Raw genomic sequence first — 23,435 nt, 5'->3', positions numbered from 1 at the left:
ACTAATCATGCTAATGGCGATTGCTATGTTCTTTTTTAAATTACTCATTTTGGAGCCTGATTATCTCAGGAATTCGTTGACATGTCTGAAATGGGATATTGCTGATTTTTATCCTTAAATTTAATTTTAGTCAGATCCCTTGTGCAACATCAAGGAGAGATGTTTCAAATAGTTGATGAAAATACATGCCTCCACAAAACACGTACCTGGAGTCAAATGTGGGTCCAGGGACTTTCAATTTGTCCACCACTTATTCCAGTATTTACGGTAGTCCTTGTTTGATGCCTCCAACTTTATCACATACAGCCTTGTATTTTATCTGCTTCATTCAAATAATGGGGAAAACGGTCCTCTCAGCTTCCTAGAGAAGTGATAAATGTGAAATCTGGCGTAAACCATCATGCCTGGTCGTGTCAAGTTAGCATTATGCTGGCTAGTTAAGTGGAAAATCTGCATCGAGCTTCAGTTTGAATCGAAACTGACACAACGTATATTTATGTCTGTAGTGCAGAAGATCTAATTCAAGACTTTGATGTCCCACGATGGGAAGTATGCTAATGCAGCCTCTAATGATGGCCACTGGTTGAAGCCTAAAGGCAGACTAGCGATGTGTGAATACATTTCAGGGATAGAAATTAACCTTGAAAGTCTACAAACCTGAATTGTGATAACATGTAGGGACATACCCCCAAAGCAAGACATTTTATCATCCATACAGGATGTTGAAGTATTTTGATAGCAACATGGTACATGTATACTGAGAAGGCTTTGTTCTTGTTTATTGTAACAGGATTGCAGTGACTAGAGTCTTTATGTATGCATTTGATCAATTATTTTTTAAGGTTCAGAGTTATTTTATTTCTGTATGATTTTGATAAAAAAAATTTTTTTGTTCTCCTTACTTATCAAGGCTAGAGTAACGATGCAAATAGAAATAAATTATTTCTATTTTTATTTTCTGATTTTGCATCGATAGAAAGTAACAGTTTTAGTCCACTAGTTCCTTATAAGGATAACATTAAGAAAATCCCTTAGATCGGGCAAATTTCTACTAGTCCTTGTGATACTATTGAGCAGTTTGGCAAGAACAACAGGACCAGTGCCAATTTCTAACACTGATTTTGGCTTTTGTCCCTGGTTGGTCAAATCTGTAGACAGAAAAAGGAAACGTGTCACCTTTCTGCCATTTGAAGAGAGATAAGCAAGGCGCACTGTAACCCAATAAACGCTCTGAAGTCAGATGCTTGACAATATTACAGACGACCTCCTCAGACCATTCCATGACTGCTTGACAATATTCCAGGCCAGCTCCCCAGACCATTGCATGACTGCTTGACAATATTACAGACGACCTCCTCAGACCATTGCATGACTGCTTGACAATATTACAGATGACCTCCCCAGACCATTGCATGACCTTGGTTAACAATTACAGACAACCTCCCCAGACCATTCCATGACTGCTTGACAATATTACAGACAACCTCCCCAGACCATTGCATGACTGCTTGACAATATTACAGATGACCTCCCCAGACCATTGCATGACTGCTTGACAATGTTACAGATGACCTCCCCAGACCATTGCATGACTGCTTGACAATATTACAGACAACCTCCCCAGACCATTTCATGACTGCTTGACAATATTACAGACAACCTCCTCAGACCATTCCATGACTGCTTGACAATATTACAGACAACCTCCCCAGACCATTGCATGACCTTGGTTGACAATATTAGATGACCTCCCCAGACCATTGCATGACTGCTTGACAATGTTACAGATGACCTCCCCAGACCATTGCATGACTGCTTGACAATGTTACAGGCAACCTCCCCAGACCATTTCATGACTGCTTGACAATATTACAGACAACCTCCTCAGACCATTCCATGACTGCTTGACAATATTACAGACAACCTCCCCAGACCATTGCATGACCTTGGTTGACAATATTAGATGACCTCCCCAGACCATTGCATGACTGCTTGACAATATTACAGATGACCTCCCCAGACCATTGCATGACCTTGGTTGACAATATTACAGACAACCTCCCCAGACCATTGCATGACTGCTTGACAATATTACAGATGACCTCTCCAGACCATTCCATGACTGCTTAAAAAATATTACAGACAACCTCCCCAGACCATTGCATGACTGCTTGACAATATTACAGATGACCTCCCCAGACCATTGCATGACCTTGGTTGACAATATTACAGACAACCTCCCCAGACCATTGCATGACTGCTTGACAATATTACAGATGACCTCTCCAGACCATTCCATGACTGCTTGACAATATTACAGACAACCTCCCCAGACCATTGCATGACTGCTTGACAATATTACAGATGACCTCCCCAGACCATTCCATGACTGCTTGACAATATTACAGATGACCTCCCCAGACCATTGCATGACCTTGGTTGACAATATTACAGACAACCTCCCCAGACCATTGCATGACTGCTTGACAATATTACAGATGACCTCTCCAGACCATTCCATGACTGCTTGACAATGTTACAGACAACCTCCCCAGACCATTGCATGACTGCTTGTCAATATTACAGATGACCTCCCCAGACCATTGCATGACTGCTTGACAATATTACAGATGACCTCCCCAGACCATTGCATGACTGCTTGACAATTTTACAGATGACCTCCCCAGACCATTGCATGACTGCTTGACAATATTACAGATGACCTCCCCAGACCATTCCATGACTGCTTGACAATATTACAGATGACCTCCCCAGACCATTGCATGACTGCTTGACAATATTACAGACGACCTCCCCAGACCATTGCATGACTGTTTGACAATATTACAGGTCACCTCTCCAGACCATTGCATGACTGCTTGTCAATATTACAGACGACCTCCCCAGACCATTGCATGACTGCTTGACAATATTACAGATGACCTCCCCTGACCATTGCATGACTGCTTGACAATATTACAGATGACCTCCCCAGTCCATTGCATGACCTTGGTTGACAATATTAGAGATGACCTCCCTAGACTATTGCATGACTGCTTAACAATATTACAGATGACCTCCCCAGACCATTCCATGACTGCTTGACAATATAACAGACAAACTCCCTAGACCATTCCATGACTGCTTGACAATATTACAGATGACCTCCCCAGATCATTGCATGACTGCTTGACAATTTTACAGACAACCTCCCTTGACCATTGCATGACCTTGGTTGCCAATATTACAGATGACCTCCCCAGAACATTGCATGACTGCTTGACAGTATTAGAGATGACCTCCCTAGACCATTGCATGACTGCTTGACAATGTTACAGACAACCTCCCCAGACCATTCCATGACCTTGGTTGATTGAGTATGATGTTAACTCAGCTAACTCACTCAACAAACATCATGACTTCAGTATGCATTATTCACATTCATGAATAGCCTCAGTTTATTACTGATCAAACTACCTAGCTGCTGGCTTGAACTCTTTGTCCCATCAATATTTCACTAGATTCTATTTGTACCATCAGTTCACATTCAGAATTCAGAATATTTGAGTAGTTAATACTTGATGGATTCAAGCAGGATAATACAGTAAGGGACTACGCCCACTACTTGACACAATGTTAAGTTTCTGAAATTCTGTCATGCTATCTAAAGCTGTTGTTGGGTATCTGATTTGTCTGATGCAAGAGAGGGCTTTGAAACCTGCTTCCAGTGATATTTGAAGGTGGGACTGTGTTATTCTTATGATAAGTCTGTACAAATAGTGATTTTGGCACAAAAGATGGAAATTGATACATGGCTTGTTATAAGAAGCGTGGGGAATTCTGCCCCTCACTGAGAGCAGTTTATGTCTGAGAATTTCAGTTTTTGTTGACAACTTCAGTGTGCCTTATCACATTAGCTTGTTATTGTATGCAGTCGATTCCGATGGAGTTGAAACAGAAAGTAACAGTTTTGTGCTTGAAGACTCTTTTCATGATAACTATTATTTATTGTTTGTGTATGATAGTGTTTAAGGTCATACATGCCGTGGTACAAGTTATCGTAAATAGAATATATTTATGATATAGCTATAATTGTTCGTAAATAAATGTCTCTAGTTGATTTGTTCGCTATTCTATATGTATACTCCTTAAAAGAAGTTAAGGAACACTAAATCTATTCATATGACTTAATCTGCGATGGCTGGTGGGTGTTCTTTAACTTCTTTTGAGTAGTATATATTTCAATCATGGATTTGGGCTGATAATGTTTATTGATTCGTGCTCATGGGTTTCACCAGAGTGGTACATGTCTGTGACCTGCATCACTTCAGGCTTCCATCCCTCATCAAGCTGACACACTGTGACGTAAAGACATACTGTTCAAAGTTGAACCCAACACACACATTTGTATATCATATACCATATTCTTTCAGGTTTATGATCTGTGGGTAGCTCAGTGGTTAATGTGTTGGCTCATTTCTCCAAAGACTTGAGTTTGATTCCAAAAATCAGTGATTAACAAATAGTGTATGTCCTAGAATTTGAACCTATCGGAAACCCTGAAGATGGGTAAAATGGATGTCGCCCATTCTTGGGGTCTCTTTGTCTGGAATTGTTATACCATTATGATATTCCAGCCAAAGGGATGCCATTCTCAGGTTTTCAGATAGGTTCATGTTGTAGGACTTTGACTGACTGTAAAATCACTGCAAACTGAGGCGTGCAAATTGCGAAAAACAATAAATAAAAGTCAAGACCAATTCCATATTCATAAGAAATCTCTGCTAAAAGTCGAGTCTATTGTACAATTCCGACTAAATGACAAGCGTGTGTTTATGAATCACTAACAAGTAGTGATGATACCAGGTGTTCGCAAAAAGGTGAGCATATCCTGCCTCAGCTCAGCACCATTATATTGTTGTGGATGTGTTTTAAAGTTTTTAAGTGAGTGCATCTTCTCCCAAAAGAGTGCTCTATCCCAAGTATATTGGTTTCATGAACATATTCTTTTGTTATGATCTAATTTTCCCATTTGATGGAAAGAAAACAAAGCTTATCCCCACTTGTAGCATCTATGTTAAGAATGTACGAAACTATGAATCTTTAATACAGACCCGTGAAGATCCAGGGTAGAATAGGTCTTCAGCAACCCATGTTTGCCGTAAAAGGTGACTAATAATGCTTGTCATAAGAGGCGACTAAATGGTTGGGTGGTCAGGCTCGCTGACTTGGTTGATGCATGTCATCGATCCCAATTTCGTGGATTGATGCTCATGATGTCAATCAATGTATTGTCTGGTCCAGATTCGATTATTTACAGACCGCTGTCATATAGCTGTAATATTGCAGTGCAGCGTTAAACAACAAACCAACTAACTAATACAGATATTGATGTGAATTTTTTTCGTGATAATCGTTTGTATATTTGTATATTTTATTGATGAATTGAAAATAACTGTTGTTAGGTTATGTCATTTAGATGAAGTGATTCTGAAAATGAACACTTTGGTCTGCCTTTGTCAGCATGTCTTCTCCTGACTCAGTCATTGAAACTGCTACACATTTGTACTCATTCAGGCACTCGCAGGACAAGATTATTGATGTTGGTTGGTTGCTTTGTTGTTTAATGCCACACTCAGCAATATTCCAGCTATAGCGTGAGACATTAATGAACATTGCTAAGCACAAGTTGGTTTATTGTGTGGAATTAATTAGTCCTATTCATAAGTTCCTTGTCGAGGCACTTCCTTGCAGTCAGACCAGCAGGATGGATAGATCAAGATGATCTACAACTTTGTGTTGGGAGGCTTCAACCAGGAAATCAATCAGGACGCGCTATAGCATTAGGGTGTACTCAACTATGCAGGAAAACATGGACAATAATTGAGAACAGTGTTAGACATAAGCAGGTCCTGGGTCATTTTGGATTACAGAATTTGAAGCTGTGGACCCCCTGAAACATGTATAACAGTAAGGCTATTCTAGGCTATGGAAAACATACCGCCTCCGTGGTCTAGTGGTAGAGCGTCTGCCCGGAGAGCGGAAGGTCCGGGTTTCGATCCCCGGCCGCGTCATACCAAAAGATGTTAAAAGATGGTACTTGTTGTTACCCTGTCTGGTGCTCGGGATTAAGGGGCTAAAACAAGGACTTGTCGGCTCAGAGTCAGTATACTGTGTCTGAGTGGGGTATTCATGTTAAACTGCAGCATGGTATCTCAGTGTGGTAGCACTATAAATCGGCATGTCTGGACTAGTACAAGCAGCCAAACACACGTACACACACACACACACACACACACACACACACACACACACACACACACACACACACACACACACACACACACACACACACACACACACACACGTGCATGCACTTCGCTATATAAGTGCAATTATCTTGGACGTGATGTTAAACCCCATTTCACTTCACCTCACCTATGGAAAACAGTGCAACAAGGGCAGCGTTGGACAATAGATGATCAATACATTTGTATCAGCTAAACTTATTCAGCTATGATGATTTCAGCAAGTGTCGTCAGTGATTTGTTATGTGATCATGTTCATATTTTGTTGTTTACGTTAGTGCTAATGTCTTCTATGTCAACTACAAATAGTGAACCACTTATTCTCCATCGATTGCTTCGTCTTGAACATAAATATTAAAGACATTTCTGGAAAGGGATTTGCTTTGTTACATAATTTCCTCATCAGCGTTGCTTTGAAGTCTATAATAACATGTCAACCACAACCTCTCACACCCAGACAGAAACTGAATAATAGTGTCTTTGTTCTTAGAGGGAAACAACTTATCTTTGATAATGTCGAACTGACACTATGCATTATTGCATCAGCACACTGAGTCGCACTTGTATATTTACAGTGGAGATGCCAGGCTCTTGGTTCACAATGCAGCCATAGCTCTAAGCGTGTCGTATGAGGCAACTTTGTTGACACCCATGAGCATCAGGGGTGAAATAGGTCTTCAGCAACCCATGCTTGTCGTATAAGGCGACTATGCTTGTCGTAATAGGCGACAAATGAGATCGGGTGGTCAGGCTTAATGACTTGGTTGATACATGTCATTGTATCCCAATTGCGTAGATCGATGCTCATGATGTCAATCACTGGATTGTCTGGTCCAGATTTGATTATTTACAGGGGGCGGTCATATAGCTGGAATATTGCTGAGTGTGATGTCAAACAACATCAGACACAATTTTTGCGTGTCGGTGTCAGACTGAATTTATTAAATGAATGCCTGATCTTTTCTTGGGAAACTTCATGAATTCTGACACAAGATTCATAAAATCAGTAGTATACACACAGTATTCGCATTTTATTATCAGTAGCATACATGCAGTGTTCACATTTTTTAATCTGTAGAATACACAGTGTTCACTTTTTATTATCAGTAGCATACACGCAGTGTTCATGTTTTATTATCAGTAGAATACACAGTGTTCACTTTTTATTATCAGTAGAATACACACTGTTCACATTTTATTATCAGTAGAATACACACAGTGTTCACATTTTATTATCAGTAGAATACACACAGTGTTCACATTTTATTATCAGTAGAATACACACAGTGTTCACATTTTATTATCAGTAATTCATTTCTTATTTGAGATATGAACAAAATGTACAGCCTCTTTAAGGATAATGATAAAATGTACAAGCTTTTAATATATTTAACCATATTATGAAATGATGACTCCCTGAATAGATATCAACCTCGGAAATGTCAGACAAGTCCATGTTATGAACAGGTGGGTTAAGTTTGTTATTTCCCGCATATACTCACAATTTTCACATGGATTATCTATACCTTTCTCCCAATACATATTGTCATATCTCTCCCACTCTTAGATGTGATCGTTCGGCCGCTGGGTTTACTGCATTGCCAAGCTAAATCCATAAGGAACAGCTCATTAAACACCTCCCTCTCAAACATAATGTTATCCAATATACGACGTCATCAAGTTGCCAGCGTACGCTCGATTCTCCAAAAATGATGTCATGATAGAACAATGTTTTATCGTAAAATAAACCATGCTTCATTCTTCATTGTTATTTGTGGTTTATCGCGTAGTTATCTTATGTCTCTATTGTAAAGTATAGGAGTTACGTTGATTAAAGTTCTAAGATTGCTCTGAGGAACAGTGCGCTTTAATACCATTGTACTGACACATCCTAAGTACATTGTTCTTTCAACATTACTAGTCTGCTTGAGATGCAGAAGCTAATTGGGATTCTCTAACTAAATCAATGGTGTGGCTGTATGTTACATAAATGTGTCACTGTTTCCCCATCTCTATGATAGCTTCATTAAGATAAAAAAACGTTCCGCTGTCTGCTGGAAGAGAAGAGAATATAAATCTAGCAAGTGGGTGTCCCCTGCGTGAGCGTGCCGCCTTTGTGTGGTGTGTGTGCGTGCCGCCTTCGTGTGGTGTGTGTGCGTGCCGCCTACGTGTTGTGTGTGTGCGCAGGCAGTGTGGGATGACTGTCATACTGGTGATGCTATCATGGGTCACTGTGATGCTGCAGCCTCAAGAGGAGGTATTACTTCACTTTGTTGGCTGAGGATGGTATTGGGATAAATCATGCAGCTTAATAATACTGCCAGGCTGCAAAATAATGGAGTAAATCAAAGTACCTCTGATCAGGAGATAAATGAATTAGACCCAAAATAGTCAAACAGGCAGAATTAGACTTGTATTAAGTATTGTGGCCGAAGCAGTTTTGGGTTAGATAAGTGACATCTGCAGCTGTGGTCGAGGGACTTCATGATGGTGAGGCTTCTTAGTCCATTGCAATGATGATGATGATATATGGTGGTGATGATGATGATGATATATGGTGGTGGTGATGATGATGATATATGGTGGTGATGATGATGATATATGGTGATGATGATGATGATATATGGTGATGATGATGATGATATATGGTGGTGATGATAATGATTGGTGATGATGATAATGATATATGGTGGTGATGATGATGATAATTGGTGATGATGATGATGATATATGGTGATGATGCTATTGGCATTAGCTGAAATGGTGATGAAGTTAAACAATTGTAAATATTGATGATGATAAAGCAAAACATGATGATGATGATAGAACGTGACAATGAGGGTAAACAATGACTATTTTCTTGTTGACAAATGATCTGATGACAAGTGTCAATTATCACTTGGTCATCATGATGACAGTGGTGGACATCTATTGATGGAGATGCAAACAATGTTGATGTTATTGAAGATGGACCACCTCCGTGGTCTAGTGGTAGAGCGTCCACCCAGAGAGTGGAAGGTCTGGGGTTTGATCCCCAGCCGTGTCATACCAAAAGATGTTAAAAGATGGTACTTGTTGTTCCCTTGTCTGGTGCTCGGCATTAAGGGGCTAAAACAAGGACTGGTCCGCTTGGAGTCAGTATACTGTGTCTGAGTGGGGTATTCATGTTAAACTGCAGCATGGTATCTCAGTGTGGTAGCACTATAAATCGGCATCAGTCTGGACTGGTACAAGCAGCCACACACACACGTGCATGCATGTCGCTATATAAGTGCAATTATATTTTACGCGAAGTTAAACCCAATTTCACCTCATCTCACCTTATTGAAGATGTGTAGTTTTGTTGAACGTGTATCAATTGTTCTCTTTTTTGTTCACAGGTGTAGACATAGCTTTGCCAAAGTTTACGAAAGTCAACGAACAAGGTAATATTTCGTTTTCATTTTTTTATCATCAAATTTAATTCGCATTATGGTTTATATTCCTAAGCGTAAGACATGTAATGATGATAGTTATGATGGAAAATATATACATAAGTGGATACAAATGTAGATTAAGTTTTTATGCAGACAGATTATTCGTTTGTGCATGTGGAATAAGCTAGATTGTGTTGCAGCTACAAGCAGCAATAGTGTCACTAAAGTAAGGTTGAGAATCAATATGTACAGACTTGGTTCTCTATATAGATGTTGTATTAGAGTGGCATGGTTAAGATTGTATAGGCACAGTTAAAATAAGTTCTGGGTACATGAAGGTTACACTTAGATTCTTCAGTAATCCTTTTTTGGTGTTTATCGTGTTTATTTATGTAAAACTGCGACATGGTATCTCAGTGGGTTAACATTACAAAATTGGCTTTAGTCCAGACTAGTACAAGCAACCACACACACACATGTGCTTGCATGTCTCCATAAAAGTGCAATTATCTTGGATGTGATGTTAAACCCCATTTCACCTCCGGTCTTTTTCAAAAGTAATCTGGACAAAGTAAAGTGCACATACGAAATAAATGTAGAGTATGATTCATAAAATAAAACTGAGGATTCAGAAATTCAAATAGGACACAACCAATTGGGGCTCAATAATTCAATAATTACTCCATGCTGAGTCACTTTCAGCAAGGCTTGAGGACTCAGGACCTTCTAAGGGGAGATCACTCTATTTGTCTTTGCTATTTTACATTGATGTGCCAGCATGGGCAGCTGATATCGTGCATGGAACTGCATGTGTTTACATATTACGAAAGGCGATTTCATACTCAGCAGTTCCACAATATTCCAGTGAATTTAAAACGACAAATATGCACGATGTGACTGACATGTTTAGGTCGACTTGTCTTGGAAAAGAACAGTAATGAAACAGGTGGGTGTAATAACAGCTTACTCAATAGTTGATGTACATAACGCTTGCTGTTACTCAAAATATACAGGAAGTAATGTGATGAAATGCTTGTTCATAAGCTGACTCTGTGTTATTATGAAGGAAACTGCATATGAGTCTCGTTTCAACCCAAGGTGCAGTCTGGTAGCCTAGTGGTTAAAGTGTTTGCTTGTCACGCCGGGTTCGATTCCCGACATGGGCACAGTGTGTGAAGCCCATTTCTGGTGTCCCCCGCCTCGATATTGCTGGAATATTGCTAAAAGTGGCCTAAAACCATACTCACTCACTCAACCCCAGGTTCACACTTTTGGACCTGTTAAAGCCCTATTACCAATCTGAATGGAAAAGAAAGAGGAAATTTGAAGATGGATAAAAAAAAATTCTTCTTGGCACACCGACATTCCACCTCTAAACATCACTGGGCGTTCCCTGTTACACACTTGAAATCAAATACATTTTTGTCCCTGTATTTGTAGGGAATGTACTTTAAATGTGTTGGTCAGGTTGGTTGGTTTGTATCGATGAGACAGGTGCAGGTGTTTCTGGTGTGTGTGTGTCAGTCATTCAGTGGCTCACTAATTGGTTGTGTCTCATGTTTCAGGTGAGCGAAGATGGCCCTCCACCTCTGACCAGGAGGTCGGACCGGTCACTGCAGATGGGTGAGTGAGGGTTTCACTGTGCATCTTCACTTGGGAAAGAAGGATATTTTCTTGTGTAAATAGTTCCCCCCTAGGTAGACTGTGTAGATGATGGTGCATATTATTTAAGTGGATTTTTTCCCCCAAATGAAAACAACTGTGTGAGGAAGTAACACATGAAGTGGCATGACAAGTGACACAAGAACATTCAGTTTTAGTAGATATATTAACTTTTGTAAGTTGAAAAATAACGTTACCATCAGTATAGCTAAATGGGTAGAATTTGTCCTAAGCATGATGATATTTAGACGGCCCAGTAGAATCAGGCAACATCGTGTGGGAAGCAGTTATTAACACGAAAACATCAGAGGTCAGTGTGACACTGGCCAAGAAACATGTCATCAACATTGTCATTCAACAATGTCATTCAGCGTCGGAGAGAGACAGTTTAGTGAGCTATTCAAACAGCATTTTTCAGATTTGGATGGACTTGGACATTGTAATTAATAGTGATTAACAATGCAATTATTGATACTGCGAGGAAGGTTTGATTGTTAGACTTCTGCCTAAACATTGCTGAAGTGTTCAAGTTACTATTGTGCTCATATAAATATATGCACGTGACATCATCGACCCACATATCATCAGTTGACTGGGGGGGTTGACAGAGCTGTACCTATGCAGGCGCCATTTTTTGTTACATTTGTATGCAAATTAACTATGTCATAGGGCGAAATGATTGATTATGAATGACCTGATGTTAGGCAAGATGCGGGCAATATCAAGTTACAGGGCCCACACATTACTAGGAGGATTGACATTTTAACTATAAAGTAAGGTGATGCTATTGTTACAGTTAGGTGATGTCAGTGTTACAGTAAGGTGATGTCAGTGTTACAGTAAGGTGATGTCAATGTTACAGTTAGGTGATGTCAGTGTTACAGTAAGGGGATATCAATGTTACAGTAAGATGATGTCAGTGTTACAGTAAGGTGATGTCAGTGTTGCAGTAAGGCGATGTCAGTGTTGCAGTAAGGTGATGTCAGTGTCACAGTAAGGTGATGTCAGTGTCACAGTAAGGTGATAACAATGTTACAGTAAGGTGATGTCAGTGTGACAGTAAGGTGATAACAATGTTACAGTAAGGTGATAACAATGTTACAGTAAGGTGATGTCAGTGTGACAGTAGAGACATGACAATGTTACAGTAAGGTGATGACAGCGTTACGGTAAGGTGATGTCAGTGTTACAGTAAGGTGATGTCAGTGTTGCAGTAAGGTGATGTCAATGTTACAGTAAGATGATGTCAGTGTTGCAGTAAGGTGATGTCAGTGTTTCAATAAGGTGATGTCATTGTTACAGTTGGGTGATGTCAGTGTTACAGTAAGGTGGTGTCAGTGTTACAGTAAGGTGGTGTCATTGTTACTGTAAGGTGATGTCACTGTTACAGTAAGGTGATGTCATTGTTACAGTAAGGTGATGTCATTGTTACAGTAAGGTGATGTCAGTGTTACAGTAAGGTGATGTCATTGTTACAGTAAGATGATGTCAGTGTTACAGTAAGGTGATGTCAGTGTTACAGTAAGGTGATGTCAGTGTTACAGTAAGGTGATGTCAGTGTTAGAGTAAGGTGATGTCAGCATTGCAGTAAGGTGATGTCAGTGTTACAGTAAGGTGATGTCAGTGTTACAGTAAGGTGATGTCAGTGTTACAGTAAGGTGATGTCATTGTTACAGTAAGGTGATGTCAGTGTTACAGTAAGGTGATGTTACTGTTACAGTAAAGCCAGCGGCACGGCTGGCCAGCTTCCCCCTCCTCCTTCAGCAAAGAAGTCCCACACACGGAGTTTGTCCGGGCAGTACCGCGGGGTCGTCACGGAGGGACAGCAACCGTTCAATGCACAACAGCCACAAGTGAGTACTCCCATCCAGGGTTCCAGATAATGTTTTGGCGTCATTGAGTCTTCTCCCACAAGTTACAATTCACATTGCAGCGATAGAAACTAACAATTTCAGTCCACAAGTCCTTATAATGACAACATATAGCAAAACCACTAAAAAGGGCAAATTTCTACTAGTCCTTATGATACCTTCACTATTTGGCATTTTTGACTATAGGACCAGAGCCTTTTTCTAACGGTGCATTGGTATTAATGGTTTGCTTTTGGTATTCACTATAATCTTACTCCTCCACTCAGACTCGTTACCTTGGCAATACACAGTTTTCCTTGTCATGACAGAGCAGGGAGTATTGGTTGGTCACAATGACTGTTGTATGATGGGACAGTCCGCTACTTTTCACTGATGTAGTGCATCCTACTTATAAATGGCTAGGAAGAATGCTCGCAACACTGTCAGCTATAGCCTATTATTTCCTGATGGTTAGAAAAACATGGAACTGGATAATGGTTATTGGTAATGGTTATTTTTTCAAACAGAAAATGATGTCAAAGTTTGCCATTCATTAGTCATTGAAACTATGATTGCTTTATATGAGTAATACAACACATACTTTCACAGAAGTTCCCCTGTTAATATGGTCTGTACGCTAAACTGTGGATGTTTCAGACAACCAACAAAGAGGAATCCAACGACTCCAAGTCCCCTCCCTTCTCCCCCCGACAATCCCCTCCTGCCTCCCCCCCAGCGGTCCGCAGACAACTACTGAAGCAGCAGACTGCCCCTGCCACATACCCTGCCGTCACGGTAGCGCCCCCTGTAAGCGTGAAGATGGCAAGTTTGGACGGTGGCCATGTGAACCCTGTGGCCCTGGCCGGAGGAGCATATCTCAACTCCACCAGTGAAAACGGAAACTGGGCCTTGTTTGAAGACGAGGACAGTCACAGTAAGATGTTCTTTTATTCATTTTGTACATTAACAAAATATGACCTAAATCATGAGGTGAATGAATGCATGCCATGTCAGTGTTACAGTAATGCTGCGATTTCGCCAGAATATGTCTGTTCAGTGATATGTAATATCCCAGTAGCTTGAAAATGGTTTGAGCAGTTTTTCACCATGCCTACTGTTCTAGTGTTGCTAGATGCTGCCTATTGATCATGCCTACTGATCCAGTGTTGCTAGGTGCTGCCTATTGACCATGCCTACTGTTTCAGTGTTGCTAGGTGCAGCCTATTGACCATGCCTACTGTTTCAGTGTTGCTAGGTGCTGCCTATTGACCATGCCTACTGTTTCAGTGTTGCTAGGTGCTGCCTATTGACCATGCCTACTGTTTCAGTGTTGCTAGGTGCTGCCTATTGACCATGCCTACTGTTTCAGTGTTGCTAGGTGCTGGCGTCAAGAAGTGGGATCATCTGGAGCCTCCTGGGTTCGACTCATCCTCCATCAGCTCGGAGGCGGAGAGCGTGGACGACATCTGGGCCATCAGTGAGGAACAGAGAGAGTACTACATGAAACAGTTCAAGACCATGCAGCCGGACCTAGGGGGCGTCATTACAGGTAAGGGAGACTACTCCTGGCATTTAATCTCACTTGTATGATGTTGGGCACTTTTCTCTTGTTTTCCAGGCATCGCTGTGCATCCTCAAAAACACCTTGCTAGAAAGCAGATAAAGAGAGATTATCCATGAAAACTTTTATCCCTTTACCTTTTGAAGCTTGAAGAAACTATCTTGTCTACCCATATGTGTTTTGGAAGTCTTTGTCGTAGAATTATTTGTTACTGTGTTGTTCAGGTGCCAGTTGAGTGAAGGGAGACAATTCATTTGCCCATCATGTCAGGTGACCTTGATGTAAGGGTCACATGAAGTCCAGTCAGGGACGCTCTGTTTTATGTTTCCTTCTGAAAGGAATAAACATATAACAATAATTGTTTTGGGGGGAGTGAAGGAACCAACCTCAACGGACAAATATCCTTTGAGTGGAAAACTCAGTTTACAGCTCATATGTTTTGTTGTGGTTGTTTTTACAGGAAAAGTAGCCAAAGACTTTTTTGAGAAGTCTAAACTGCCAGTAGTAGAGCTATCTAAAATATGGTGAGTATTTCTTTTCAGTAATATAGCACACTGTCTGATATTGTGATCATGATATAAAACTTTAAGGCATAAGATTTCTTGGTGTATTCTAGTCTCATTAGTTGTGAGTGATGCCTCGTTTCAATTTATGATAATTTTTGTCTGATTTAATTGAGATCATGGATAGGTCACAATACCTTAGCGTATGTATATAACTTATTTTCAGTATCATGTGTTAAGCATCTCCTTAGACATGTAACATCTGTTTCCAGGCAACTCTCAGATCTGAATCGGGATGGAGCTCTGTCTCTGGAGGAGTTCTGTATTGCCATGCATCTGGTTGTGTTGCGACGGAATGAGATTGAACTGCCGGAACGTCTACCCCTCTCTCTCATGCCGTATGCTACACTCACAAGTGGTAAGCCAGGATAGTCCTTCAGAAGTGTGTGTGTGTGTGTGCGTGTGTGCGCGTGCGCGCGTGGGTATGTATGAATGTATGTATGTATGTATGTATGTATGTATGTATGTATGTATGTGTGTATGTGTGTATGTGTGTATGAGCGTGCGTGCGTGCTGTGTGCGTGCGGAAGTGTGCAGAAGTGTGCGTGCATGCATGTACAAAAGGAGGATGAAGTTGCCAAAAGCTGCTGGGACTTGTAGCAAGAAAAGTAGATTACTCTGTGGTTTGTTACTATGGTTACATGATACTTTTTGGCTTTATTAGCTTGAATACAGAATCACAAATTGTTATGTGATACTATGAGTTTGTGATACTGTGATATAAAGTGATAAACATCCTAGACCTGCATTGGTCATTTCGGACTTTACTCACATATCGATCTGACATGCTGTGATGTAATTATATCACTCACTCTACAATACTTGATGTACATACAATGGATCTAAGAATTGGCCACATATCTGAGACCTGACATGGATCAACCTCTCACATGTGTTCTTCTGACTACAATAATGGAAGTAGTTGGCAAATGTATTCCCACTTGTCTTCTCCTAGATGAACCATTTGCAGCTGACCTACCCCCTGGAAGCACCCTCAAGAGAACCACGCCCCCCTCCCCCCAGGCTAGTCAGGTGAGAGATGATGGAGGGAAGCTGTTGCCATGACAACTGTTGCCATGACACCTTGTACTGCCCTGTCATTTAGCAAACTCATTTCAGCAGCTGTCTCTTGTTTCTGTAGAATTCTCTAGGTTCTCTGTTTCTGAAGCAAGGCTTGTTCTCATATGCATTTTGTTATATATTTTTGAGTGGCTATTTTACGTTTCTTATCAGCAACATCAAGCTTATAAGATTAGGATGTCTACACAAATCTCATTTCAATTCTATATTGTTTTATCAGGTAACATAATCTTTAATCACATAATTTGGTAAACATATCTATGAACGAATAGAATTATATTTACTTTATATGCAAATGTTTTGTTCATTTTAACAGTATTTGTTTATGAATCATGTTTCAAGTGGAAAATGTATAGAGCAGATATTTGATGATTTATTTAATTTGTTGACAAATATGTAAGAAAGGATGGCCGTTTTATGATTTGTAACATTTATTGACAGACCTTATATATTATCTGTGTGTGTTATGTAAAGTAATAACCAAGGGGATATTAACTGTCTATATCTACTGGTAAGCCAGGATAAGTTGAGTTGTGACCTGACAATTCACCCCGTAGGACTATGTTTGAGGTCCACCCACTGGCATGTACCATTGCAAAGAAAGGGGTAGTGGGTGGTCCGCGACAAGTGGTAACATGGATATGAGTGTGTCCTGTCTCGGCTAACAACGGGTTCTAGTGGCGTGTTCAATAGTCTTATGAGCAACATGTGTGTCCCCGAAACGTAGGCAATTTCATCGTCATGAACTGCATGTGCACAACATACGTACACCCTCTTTACCTATAACAAACCAATTATTTTTGCCCAAATTATATGCACCGCCTACTTGTCTGCAACACGTTTTGTGAGTTGATTCAACTTATCCTGGGTTACCAGATCATGTGTTGTGTCATGTGACTGGCAACGGATCTGAGGTAACAGGTCTCTATAGACGTCTATCAGCTTAACGCCTGCTAAACTTCATGTAGAATCACATACCTCATACCAGCTCTCTGTTTTTGTCTTATGTTGAAATGTACTGATTTCAGGGAGGAAAGAAGAGCATCACTCCTATGATATCACTGTTTATTCTTGTCATAGAGGTCAGCAGTACTGACTACTCATTACACAGATAGCTGACATTGTTGTGTCAACTAGTTTGATATTGTTTAGGATTGGTATAGTACATGTTCAGGTGTTAATATATAATCATCATCATCATCATCATCATCATCATCATCATATAAGATAAAGTTAGGAATTCTCTGTGAGAGAGATCTGCGTGGAGGTTGAGATAAGGTAGTCAGTTTGACAACAGACAATTCTTGTTTATACAGTGGACTGCTAGCTTTGTTCAGGAATCTCCAGGGTCAAGCGGAGTTCCCTCCCCTGCCCTATTGCCAGTCAACTTTGAGTTTGCTAAGCCTAATGCTGCAGACCCTGTGAGTATTTTTGCGCAGGTTTCTCTGTGTTTGCACTGTTACACTATAGTTATCCAGGGGGTAGACGCATGCCAGCTTACATGGCCATCGCACTGCTTAAGATCATTTGCAATAAGTGCACTCCTCATAGCAGAGAATCAATATTTGTTGTCTAGTCTGAACTAGAGTGTTTTGAATGAATTAACAAGCAACATGTATACATGGTCATATACAAAGTAAATGCAGAATACATTTAAACTTAATGTATATTTTCGTATCAAAATTTAATTTTTGTTAAGTCCAGTGAAATTATCATGTATTTAGAGTTATCTCCCTTTGATCATTAATTGGTTATTGGCATTCGGGATGGTTTCGATAAGATAGACAGCTATGGTGAGAGGCTATTCCCTGGATAACTGTGGATTCACTGAGTCTTCAGCTAAGGCAGTGAATATTCACAAGACTTGCACTCTGTTGTGGAATAGGAGAATGTTGTTTTTCCTCAAATATGGGTAGTCGGTTTTATGGTAGAGTAGGTTTTAGTTTTGTAGTGCACCCTGCATCACACAGAGCTCTGTGCTCAGCCACTCTGCTGACTTCATGCTTTTTGACATTTCACAGTGGTTAGGGTTTAACCTTTCTCTTTGTAGTGCTCCCCATGTTTTGTGGTGTAAATTTCATTGCAATCTGTACATTAACAGCAGGGTGCTTGCCTTAATGTTAAAGCTTGTATTTGTATTCAGTGAGCGACTAATATAGCAAGAACAGGACCTTCATTTGGAACTGTAAAAGGCAATAGAAATGATTATCGATTTGATTTCATGTTTAGAGTTGAATGTTAAACTGACATGCTTTGTTTTGACTGATAGTTAAAGTACTAATCAAAATATAAGATGCTTTGTAGAGTACGTATTTTTTCCTTCTTTCTTTGGATTATATCATTGCTTGTTAAGACTGTTGACCAATCTCATAAAAATCAGATCTTAGAGCTCACTGCTGTTAAACAAAGATCTGATGACATCCCATTACAGGTCAAGCCTTTCGCAGACTTTGACGGACGAATGGAATGACTGACAGGAAGACCGTCAGAAAGCAGCTTTTTTTAGTTTTATGGCAATACTTTAAACTGGCAACTTCCATTCCAGACTACGTTATGTTTTCTTGGACTAAGTTCTTGATATAAAACTGAACAAAAGAACATTCTGGGATGTCTATTAAATGGATGAGATGGTATAGCAGTACTTTCCACCGGCTATTGAAAGTCTCTTCTGATTGAAATGTTTATCCATTGAAGTGAGAGGTATAATGATCATTTTGATGAAATAAGTGGTACAGCCCCTCACTATCATTCAGAATGCCTTGTGTTAACCTCTCCATGGTTGCATGATTAGAAAACATTTGGATTTTTGTTATGTGTTCTCATAAGCATTGCTCGGTTTGGTCAGATTCTGACATGACCTGTAATAGGATGTCCTCAGATCTCTGTGTAGTGGTAGCGAGATTGGACTGTTATCCCATGGTACTGTAATACAGTACACTTGAGCAGACTCATGAATATTAATTAGACCGTTCACTACGTTAACAGATCGTTATTATAACAGAAACAAACGTATGTTTTCCATATATATCTAAAATGATATTATTTGTTATTAATTGTCCGGTGAATTAAACAATTTAAATTGAAACAATTCATAATTCATCATATTATGAATACGTAACAACTTGTAATGTGTGTGTAAAAAGTCGTACTAAAATACGCTATTTGCAGGGGGCGTGGCCTAAATGCAAAAGTCCAATTGGGATTTTAAAGTTTCCGGACCCCTGTACTGTATGTACCTTGCAGTGTGAACACGAGATAGTCTTGCAGATGCAAGCTAATTCTGTCATGTTAACTCTATCCATGTAGGGTAGTCGTAATAGAAACTTAATATCATTCCCTTGACTATGTGTCAAGGTTTGCACTTGCATAAATATGTGTTTTAAGTATTTTTGTTACTTCAGTTGTTTCTCATTTTACGTTGGTACTTTTCTGCTTTAGCAACTTCAGTAAAACATTAACCATCTAACATGCAGCAAAGGCCTAAATATGTCTTGTATTTCTTGTGTTTTGTTTTGAAGAAATAATTTGGATGACATGAAATTGTTCATTCACATTGTCTGCACAAGATTTAGTTCTTGTCAAGAGAGCTCTCGTTGCCAGGCAACTGATCATGAAGTGTGGTCAGAGTTACCTGCTCTTGTCACATAATAAATTTCAATTAAACCTGTAGAAAAGAATTGGAAACAAGAAACTAAGACTGTTTTTGCCTAATGTTTGTGTCAATACAGAGGTATACTAACATTTTTTAATAATTCTGTCCTTGGCGGTTATTTATATACTAACATTTCTGTCCTTGGCAGTTAGTATATTGTAAAAATGAAAATGAAACTAATTACATATTGACACAGTTACTTTTATTCTTAATTGTATGCTTATGTAATGGTTAAAACAGTAAATTCATTATTCATTTTCTTTAATAACTATTCATAACATTAGTGGTTTTTGAGTTTTACTTCTGAGAAAACCTACTAACTAGGACCAATGTTTGTTTCAGGATTCGAAGATCATTCACCCTGTGGCTGTACGAATGTCTCCGGACGGTCACCCGATAGCACCAGAGGGATTCGACAGGGGTAGGGCATTGTCAGGTATTGAGGCTGGTGATGGAGCCTTCCCACTCACTCTTCTAACATTCTACTGCTTTACGTATCGTACACTGTCACATTGTCGTTGTTGTCACGTTGGCTGTATGGAATATGTAAGGGAAAAAATAGCGTTCACAAATTGATCTGGGTTTTCTATATTTTTTTTATTTTTTTCATTTTCTTGTTTTGGTATCTTCCATATTCTGATTAATTTTTTTTTTTTAATTTATGTTTTTGGTAACTTCCATATTTTAAAATTAACATGAGGTGGTTTGGGTTTAATATCTTTTTTTTAAGTTGGCCTCTGGGCCATGTGTCAAATATTCTGTATATGCAGCAACATTTGAAACATTATGTACTGAAACATTACGAGCAGAGATAGGGCAGGGATTGTCGTAATGTGAGATGAAAATGTATAATTGTCTGTCATGGCCCTTTGAGGAGTGGGGTCTGGGTAATAAGTATCACAGGATTTCCGAGTTAGAGTACTTTCCTTGAGAACTTTTTATTGAGCAGTAGAGTTCGGTTATATTTGGAATGTAGGTTTGTGATAAAAGTATATTTCAAATATTTAATCTTTCCGTTTCAACTTGACATTTACAGATTTTTTTAATGTTAATTTTAGTTAAGAAATAGTGCAATGTTAGTACTAATTGTAAACTGACAGAATGCTCACTTTTTGGACATTTTCCTCAATTATTTTTCAAATAAGAAAGGCGAGGTAGGGTTACACAGAGGTTAGAGTGTTTCCTTGTCGAGCCACATCAGGTTCAAATGTCCATATCTTATGTCTCCTTGTCGAGCCACATCAGGTTCAAATGTCCATATCTTATGTCTCCTTGTCGAGCCACATCAGGGTCAAATGTCCATATCTTATGTCTCCTTGTCGAGCCACATCAGGTTCAAATGTCCATATCTTATGTCTCCTTGTCGAGCCACATCAGGTTCAAATGTCCATATCTTATGTCTCCTGCATGACAATGCTGGAATATTGATAACAGTGGCATAAAACCCAGTTCACTCACTCACTCAAATGAGAAAATCTGTTTATGGTTTATTATTAAATTCAAAATTAAAAACAAAGCAGTAGGAAGAACTATTTTGTCTCTTGTCACATAGCTTCTTTCCATCAATCATCAGCAGGATAAAATACAGGGCTTCCTTGTGCATGTGCTGTACCCACTGACACAATAACGCCATCTTGTATCACCAGTCAGTTTCAGTTTCAAGTTTCTAGTCGGTAGTTTGTGCATGCATGATAGTCCTAAGTGGCAAATAAGCTTTGAAAATATGTCAGAATATTCTTTTGGTTTTGATGTAATTGCAAATATCCATGAATTGTAAACTATTGGACTTTCAATGTGTTAATGTTAAACTGCATGCACAAGTGGTTGACATTCTGTCCATTGAGTTTGCTTCTCCTTGTTTTGCATCATTGATGTTGTCTTTAGTTTGTTTAGTTGCGTTGTTTCCATGGGTATTGCAGATCCCGGGTCGCATGACTGTGCCCCACCCGACTCGCCGGACGCTGTTACCCCCACAAAGCAACGTTCCAATACTGAATCCTACCCTGACCCTAGTCAGAGTGACCCCTCAGCTAAATACAACACACCCCTCCATGGCCGACCCAGGCCTATTGCAAAGAAGCAAAATCCAGGTAGACAGAAACATGCCTGCTAAACAGACAATCTTATTGTCAATGGCAAACGTTGTCGAAAATGGATGTGATATTCATGTGTTTGTGATAACAGGAGTCTCACTGATAGAACACACGCTCAGATAAACTATCAATTTATGTACTACAAATGTTGGAGTCTATCTTGTAAACCTGTGGAGATTCCAGGTAATAATTTCTCCCCAGCAACCTATGCTGGTTGTAAGAGGTGACAATGGACCAGATGATGAGGCCCGGTGACTTGAGGGATTGCATGTCATCGTACCCTGACAGCGTGGATCGATGCTCACAAAACCAATCACTGGATTTTCTGGTCAAGACTTATCATTTTCAGGCCACCATCATATAGCTGAAATATTGCTAGTGCTGTGTTAAACAATAAACAAATTTGGTACAAAAATATTCTGGGCAGTGAGGATAGTTTAAGATGTTATGTGTTAGGAGTAAAATCTATTGGAAACATGTGGAATGACAGTTCATGGGCTTGGTTTCATTGACTGATGTTTTTGACAGAATATGATATTTATGTATGCAGGACACATACTGTGATACAGAAGGTTAAGGATGAGACCGTTCATCATGTCATTTCAAACTCTAGAATTTCGAAAATTGATTATTTTCTTTATCCTGACTTAAAATCATGTATTTATATGCAGTATCCTGTGCCATTTTTGTTTTGGAAATATTGAGGTTCCTGTTGAGTTTGAGAAGAAAGAATTTAACTTTACATACCAACTTTACATACCATCCAGTTAAAATCATACCAGTAATACTATGTGAGTACTGTGACATCAATGATAAAATGTGTTCACTGATAGTGGAACTGTTGTTTACCATGGAAAGGGTTGTGAATGTAGTCACCAATCAGTTGTCGACACTGTCCGCATCACTCACCTCACACTGTCTCTTTCTCTCTCTCTCTCTCCACCAGATAGCCTCAAACATGACGTATCTATTCCTTTGTTCATGATTTTGTTGAGTCTGATATTGTCGTAAGATGTCACAGACTCCTATGACTTCAGGGGAATGGGCGGCCCAGTTTTCTAAGGTATCGCAATTCGCTGTGCAGAGTTGCATCCCTTGGCACGCCAGAAACCTACGATTGTTTCGAATCCTGGTTCACCTAGAATTTGTTTCTTGGTTTGTCAGCACCATAACTGAGCTCAGTGGTAAATGCCCGAGACCTACATCACTTAGGGCTTCCTTGGACATTAAGCTGACACGCTGTGATATGA

The 23,435-nt window shown here is 39.7% G+C and overlaps 1 protein-coding gene across 10 annotated transcripts in view; it reads left to right on the top strand.

Moving 5' to 3' along the window:
* LOC124111324 (ralBP1-associated Eps domain-containing protein 1-like) overlaps nt 1-23,435 on the top strand; it is a 108,135-nt gene that overhangs the window by 64,417 nt on the left and 20,283 nt on the right. For 3 of the 10 annotated variants that reach the window (XM_048384176.1, XM_048384174.1, XM_048384172.1), the window contains exons 3-13: nt 9,689-9,733; nt 11,290-11,347; nt 13,107-13,239; nt 13,894-14,170; nt 14,606-14,785; nt 15,258-15,321; nt 15,573-15,718; nt 16,316-16,392; nt 17,757-17,861; nt 20,435-20,528; nt 22,012-22,182. In XM_048384176.1, coding sequence (XP_048240133.1) covers nt 9,689-9,733; nt 11,290-11,347; nt 13,107-13,239; nt 13,894-14,170; nt 14,606-14,785; nt 15,258-15,321; nt 15,573-15,718; nt 16,316-16,392; nt 17,757-17,861; nt 20,435-20,528; nt 22,012-22,182 — 1,350 coding nt within the window. The remainder of the gene's footprint in view (nt 1-9,688; nt 9,734-11,289; nt 11,348-13,106; nt 13,240-13,893; nt 14,171-14,605; nt 14,786-15,257; nt 15,322-15,572; nt 15,719-16,315; nt 16,393-17,756; nt 17,862-20,434; nt 20,529-22,011; nt 22,183-23,435) is intronic. The other 7 variants (XM_048384173.1, XM_048384177.1, XM_048384175.1 and 4 more) reach the window with 7 other exon arrangements.

This window comes from Haliotis rufescens, unplaced genomic scaffold, assembly GCF_023055435.1.
Source record: "Haliotis rufescens isolate VD_foot unplaced genomic scaffold, xgHalRufe1.0.p SCAF_5, whole genome shotgun sequence".
NCBI lineage: Eukaryota > Metazoa > Mollusca > Gastropoda > Lepetellida > Haliotidae > Haliotis > Haliotis rufescens.
This window is presented reverse-complemented; position numbering and strand designations above follow the sequence as displayed.